The following is a 5705-nucleotide window of genomic DNA, read 5'->3' on the forward strand; positions in this document are numbered from 1 at the left end:
GTGGCCTGCCAATGGTTTTGAGGGTTGTGTGTGTCTGTGTGAGCGAAGGTTGTGTTTGAGGAAATACTGCGGCAACTGAAAATTTTACTAAGCAGGAGTAACAAGGCGGGGCTACTGAAAATTTGGATCAAGGGCGATCAGATATCTTTGAGATTGCGAGGGATGCAGAGCCGGGATTAAAATGTCGGGGCTACTGAAAATTTGAATCAAGGGACTGAAGCAGAGATGGATGCAGAGGAGGGAGTTCTGGGGGAGCAAGCTAGTGTGCTTGACACGCCGATTGTGGACTGTAGCCAATGCACCTTCTTGCGTAAGCCATAGGCGTACTATACACCAGCGGTGCTCCAAGATATTTTGTACTACATCTCACACAGTTGGTGAGAATAAACTGTGTGGGATCTACTTGATTTGAATTACAAAATGGGGTCACAGGGGCAATGGATGGTGTTCGAATTGCTAGACCTTTTATCTGAAGTGAACATGCAACTATATGTGTGTCGTAAAAGAATTGGAATTATTCAGGGTTCATTTGGACATTTCATACATTAAACTGGTTTTCTAGCCATTTCAGGTGCACAATTCAAAATTAAACTACATGCTCATGCTTCGGTGCATACAAATTGGTTGAAAAATCAAATCGGTGTCCTTTAGTGCATACTTAGGTCCCATGTAAGAAATGGGAATGAATTTTTCGCGGTTCGTTTGGCCTTTTTTATACATTAATTGGGTTTTTTGGGCATTTTAGGTGCATAATTCAAATTTGAACTACAAGCACATGCTCCAATGCACCAAAGTTTGTTGAAAAATCACATGTGTGTCCTTGGGTGAATTTCTAGGTCCCATGCAGGAGATGGGAATGAAATTCAAACACCATGGCACTGTTGATTGCCGAGAAAATGTTGAGATGCCTTGTTTTTAAATTCTAGTAAATCCAAAACTCGTCTGAAATTCATGAAACTTGGCATGCTATCATGGAGCGGCATCAACATGTCGTGGTGAAAATTTTGTCCCATTTGGGGCAGGTTCAGGTATAAGCTTCTCACAAACCAGAGCTTCTCACAACAAGCATGATGGTTTCGATAGGGAACATACCACCTTTGGTGACGGGATGATATCCGTTGCCTCTTATTGCTTTCAAAAAAATTCTAGTGTCAACATAGAACAACAGGAGTGTTGTGTTCAATCTTGGAATTTTTTAGGGTTTGTTTGGCCTTTTTATACATTAACTGGGGTTTCTAGGCATTTTATGTGCATAATTCAAATTTGAACTACAAGCACATGCTCCAATGCACCAAAGTTGGTTGAAAAATCACATGTATGTCCTTGGGTGAATTTCTAGGTCCCATGCAAGAGATGATAATGAAATTCAAACACCAGGGAACTGGTGATTGCTGGCAAAATGTTGAGATGCCTGGTTTTTAAATTCTAGTAAATCCAAAACTCGTATGAAATTCATGAAACTTGGCATGCTATCATGCAGCGGCATCAACATGCTGTGGTGAAAATTTTGTCCCATTTGGGGTCGGTTCGGGTATAAGCTTCTCACAACAAGCATGATGGTTTCGATAGGGAACGCACCACCTTTGGGGACAAGACGATATTCGTTGCCTCTTATTGCTTTCAAAAAATTTCTAGTGTCAAGATAGAACAACATGAGTGTTGTGTTCAATCTTGGAATTTTTCATGGTTCGTTTGGCCTTTTTTATACATTAACTGGGGTTTCTAGGAATTTTATGTGCATAATTGAAATTTGAACTACAAGCACATGCTCCAATGCACCAAAGTTGGTCAAAAAATCACATGTGTGTCCTTGGGTGAATTTCTAGGTCCCATGCAAGATATGGTAATGAAATTCAAACACCAGGGCACTGTTGATTGCCGGCAAAATGTTGAGATGCCTGGTTTTTAAATTCTAGTAAATCCAAAACTCGTATGAAAATTCATGAAACCTGGCATGCTATCATGGAGCGGCGTCAACATGCCGTGGTGAAAATTTTGTCCCATTTGGGGCAGGTTCGGGTATAAGCTTCTCACAAACCAGAGCTTCTCACAATAAGCATGATGGTATCGTTAGGGAATGTACCACCTTTGGGGACGAAACAATATCCATTGCCTCTTATTGCTTTCAAAAAATTTGTAGTGTCAACATAGAACAACTGGAGTGTTGTGTTCCATCTTGGAAATTTTTGGGGTTCGTTTGGCCTTTTTATATATTAACTAGGTTTTCTAGGCATTTTATGTGCATAATTCAAATTTGAACTACAAGCACATGCTCCAATGCACCAAAGTTGGTTGAAAAATCACATGTGTGTCCTTGGGTAAATTTCTAGGTCCCACGCAAGAGATGGGAATGAAATTGAAACACCATGGCACTGTTCATTACCGGCAAAACATTGAGATGCCTGGTTTTTAAATTCTAGTAAATCCAAAATTTGTTTGAAATTCATGAAACTTGGCATGCTATCATGGAGCGGCATCAACATGCCGTGGTGAAAATTTTGTCCCATTTGGGGCAGGTTCGGGTATAAGCTTCTCACAAACCAGAGCTTCTCACAACAAGCATGATGGTTTCCATAGGGAACATACCACCTTTGGTGACGGGATGATATCCGTTACCTATTATTGCTTTCAAAAAAATTCTAGTGTCAACATAGAACAACAGGAGTGTTGCGTTCAATCTTGGAATTTTTCAGGGTTCGTTTGGCCTTTTTTATACATTAACTGGGGTTTCTAGGCATTTTATGTGCATAATTCAAATTTGAACTACAAGCACATGCTCCAATGCACTAAGGTTGGTTGAAAAATCACATGTGTGTCCTTGGGTGAATTTCTAGGTCCCATGCAAGAGATGGGAATGAAATTCAAACACCAGGGCACTGTTGATTGCTGGCAGAACATTGAGATGCCTCATTTTTAAATTCTAGTAAATCCAAAACGCATCTGAAATTCATGAAACATGGCATGCTTTCATGGAGCGGCATCAACATGCCGTGGTAAAAACTATGTCCGGTTTGGGGTAGGTTTGGGTATATGCTTCTCACAAATCAGAGCTTCTCACAACAATCATCATGGTTTCGGTAGGGAACGTCCCACCTTTGGGGACGAAATGATATCCACTGCCTCTTATTGCTTCCAAAAAATTTCTCGTGTCAACATAGAACAACAGGAGTGTTGTGTCAATTTTTGTAATTTTCGGGGTTCTTTTGGACATTTTTATGCATTAACTGAGTTTTCAATGCATTTACGTGCATAATTCAAATTTGAACTACATGCACATGCTCCGGTGCATATAAATTGGTTGAAAAATCAAATCTTTGGTCCTTGGGTGCATGCTTAGGTCCCATGCAAGAAATGGGAATGAATGTCAAGCACCGTGCCACCGTCACTCGGCCGCAAACATTGAGATACCTAGTTTTTAAATTCTAGTAAATCCAAAACTCGTCTGAAATTCATGAAACTTTCATGCTATCATGGGGCGGCATCAACATGCTGTGGTGAAAATTTTGTCCCATTTGGGGCAGGTTCGGGTATAAGCTTGACTGAACGTCTGAAAGTCCAGAAGGAGCGGAGTAGTAGAGAACAGAACATGTTAGAAGGAAAACGGGAAAATAGTTCCCAATGACTGAATATATCTTGTTGATTACATACATTATCAACGATCTCCTCGACGGCGCTGTCAGAGAGACATAGGTCGAACTCATCAAGAAGCACCACGACCATCTCCCGAAGCTGTGCAGGCAATGTGTTGATTATCAATTTAGAATTCAGAAATAACACATCGATGTTACAATAAAGTGCACCTAGTACTTGCCTCTTGTTTCTCGATGTAGCCTGTCCCCCTCAGATCATACAGCTTGAATGCGACTGCAAAGAGAAGGATGGAGACAGAGAAGCGATGCTGACTGATTTCATTTCATAGGGAGGAGAGGACAAGAAGATGAATGGACGGCGAAGTAAGAGCGAGCAATGGACAGGGGGCGTACATGCAGTCAGGCGCTTTGGGGTGGAAGATGCTGAGCGAGCGCACGAACTCACCGAACTCGATCACCCCGTTACACTTGAGATCGAAGAGGTCGAACAACCTGTCCGCGAATAGGTTCACGCCTTTGCTGGTCCTAAACAGGGCTAGCCGGAACTCCTCCTGAAATCAATGAAACAACAACCAGCCACAAATTCAGAGCATGCATTTGATCGATGTAAGGCAATGGACAATGGTAGAAGCTTAAGAATTACCTTGTGGATGAGGTCGTCCTTGAAGATGGAGAAGCTGAGCTTCTTGTAGAGCTCGTACAGCTCCTCCACCTCGTTCACCATGACTGCACGCAAAGTTCAGTCAAGTCAGTTACAGAGGAAAGGCAAAGGAAAACTTCTGGAGCTGGGAACAGGGGTGCTCACGCATAGGAGGTCTTGGCAGCAAGGACGGCCGGCTCCTCATACCCCTGAGCGTGCTGCTCACACTTCCGTGGAGACGGCGACGACGAGAAGGCGCAGTCATCTGTCGATCCTTCCTACGCCGGCCGGCTGGCGCCGCAAGGGGCTCTGTGCGCTTCTCTGCCGGCAGGGCAAGGCAAGGTAGGCATTGACCTTCAATCAGAAGCCCATCAAGAAGGGGGAACACCATCGACCAAACCAAAAACACAATCTGACCTGAGATCACCTTGTCGTAGCTCTGCTCTAGTGACCCTTCGCACGGGCGGAGAAATCTCCGGCCAACGCCTCGAGGACGGACAGACACGGCCGTCTCCACTTTCCGTTGTCGGGTCTACGTCAGTCTGGTATGTCCCCTTGCTGGACTCCTCCTCCTCCTCGGGCGGGGGCGGCACGATGGACATCGGCTGGTGGTCGCCGGCGCATGGCGTCAATGGGAAGGTGGGTGGTGGCCGTTGGTGTGTCGCAATGAAGGGGAGGCAGGGGTGGTGGCCGATGCAGCGGGGGCGACGGGCTCACGCTGAGGTGGGCGGCGGTGGCGCGCCCGCAGTGGCACTATTGCAGTAGAAGGCTGGTGACGACGTCTAGGGAAGAAACCGGTGGTGATGCTCGATCTCGCGTGGGAGGTGGCGGTGGGATCCGATGGACATAAGATGGGGTGGGGGCGGGGCAGCGCACCGGCCGTAACCAGGGGCAGGGCGGCGGAGGCTGGGTCCAGGGCCACCAGCGGCGCGCGGGATCCATGGCCCGGGGGGCGCTGGTGGGGGATCGTGGAATCAGGGGCGCTGGTGGGGATCGTGGGATCGGGGGAAGTGGTGGACCGGCGGGGCCGTGGGTGATTAGGAAGTTCGGGAACAGCTAATGGTGTCTATATAGGGCGTCGTGATCCAAATAACTATTCTGATCCTGGGGTCAGAATAGTGTTGTCCTATATATATAAAGTTGAATTGTGCAAATTAGCAGAATAGATCAATATCGAGGTATTTTATGTAAAATTACCTTTCCACGGTTACCGCAGATGTAGAGCTCTCGCTCTAGATTACTTTGTGTGTGCGACATATGCTTATGAGCAAGGCATCCATAGCCGCAAAGCAGCACAGGTGCCCTCGCTCGATTCCTGGTAGCTTCGGCAATGGTGGCATAGCTGTCGGATCGAAGGGACAACGTCGCGCTATAGCGGGATGATTCGCCAGACAGGTCCGGCTAGATTGGCCATGGCAATTGCATGTCGTGGCCAACAGGGCCAGATGAGAGCTCGACCAAGGGGGCGGAGTCCC

The 5705-nt window shown here is 46.0% G+C and overlaps 1 protein-coding gene across 3 annotated transcripts; it reads right to left on the reverse strand.

Moving 5' to 3' along the window:
* Positions 1-3495: 3495 nt before the first annotated feature.
* On the reverse strand, positions 3496-5193 carry LOC119288869 (calcineurin B-like protein 9). 3 transcript variants are annotated; one of them, XM_037568386.1, is made up of 6 exons: positions 4658-5188; positions 4396-4584; positions 4234-4316; positions 3984-4141; positions 3812-3864; positions 3496-3729 (listed from the first exon to the last, which is right to left on the reverse strand). In XM_037568386.1, the coding sequence occupies exons 1-5, from the start codon at positions 4830-4832 to the stop codon at positions 3846-3848; spliced, it is 624 nt and encodes a 207-aa protein (XP_037424283.1). In that variant the 5' UTR covers positions 4833-5188; the 3' UTR covers positions 3496-3729; positions 3812-3845. The 3 variants fall into 3 exon arrangements, with proteins under 3 accessions (XP_037424283.1, XP_037424282.1, XP_037424281.1); XM_037568385.1 differs by lacking the exon at positions 3496-3729 and having other exon boundaries at positions 3818-4141; positions 4396-4551; positions 4658-5193; XM_037568384.1 differs by lacking the exon at positions 3496-3729 and having other exon boundaries at positions 3818-4141; positions 4658-5192.
* Between the last annotated feature and the right edge of the window lie 512 nt (positions 5194-5705).

The sequence above is a fragment of the Triticum dicoccoides genome, chromosome 4A (genome assembly GCF_002162155.2).
Source record: "Triticum dicoccoides isolate Atlit2015 ecotype Zavitan chromosome 4A, WEW_v2.0, whole genome shotgun sequence".
Taxonomy (NCBI): domain Eukaryota; kingdom Viridiplantae; phylum Streptophyta; class Magnoliopsida; order Poales; family Poaceae; genus Triticum; species Triticum dicoccoides.

Coding starts and splice junctions, on each gene's coding strand:
- LOC119288869 (XM_037568384.1), bottom strand. CDS start 4,832: ATGTCCATCGTGCCGCCCCCGCCCGAGGAGGAGGAGGAGTCCAGCAAG. Junction 4,585..4,657: donor TAGAGCAGAGCTACGACAAG/GTGATCTCAGGT, acceptor TTCTGATTGAAG/GTCAATGCCTACCTTGCCTT. Junction 4,142..4,233: donor AGGACGACCTCATCCACAAG/GTAATTCTTAAG, acceptor CATTGATTTCAG/GAGGAGTTCCGGCTAGCCCT.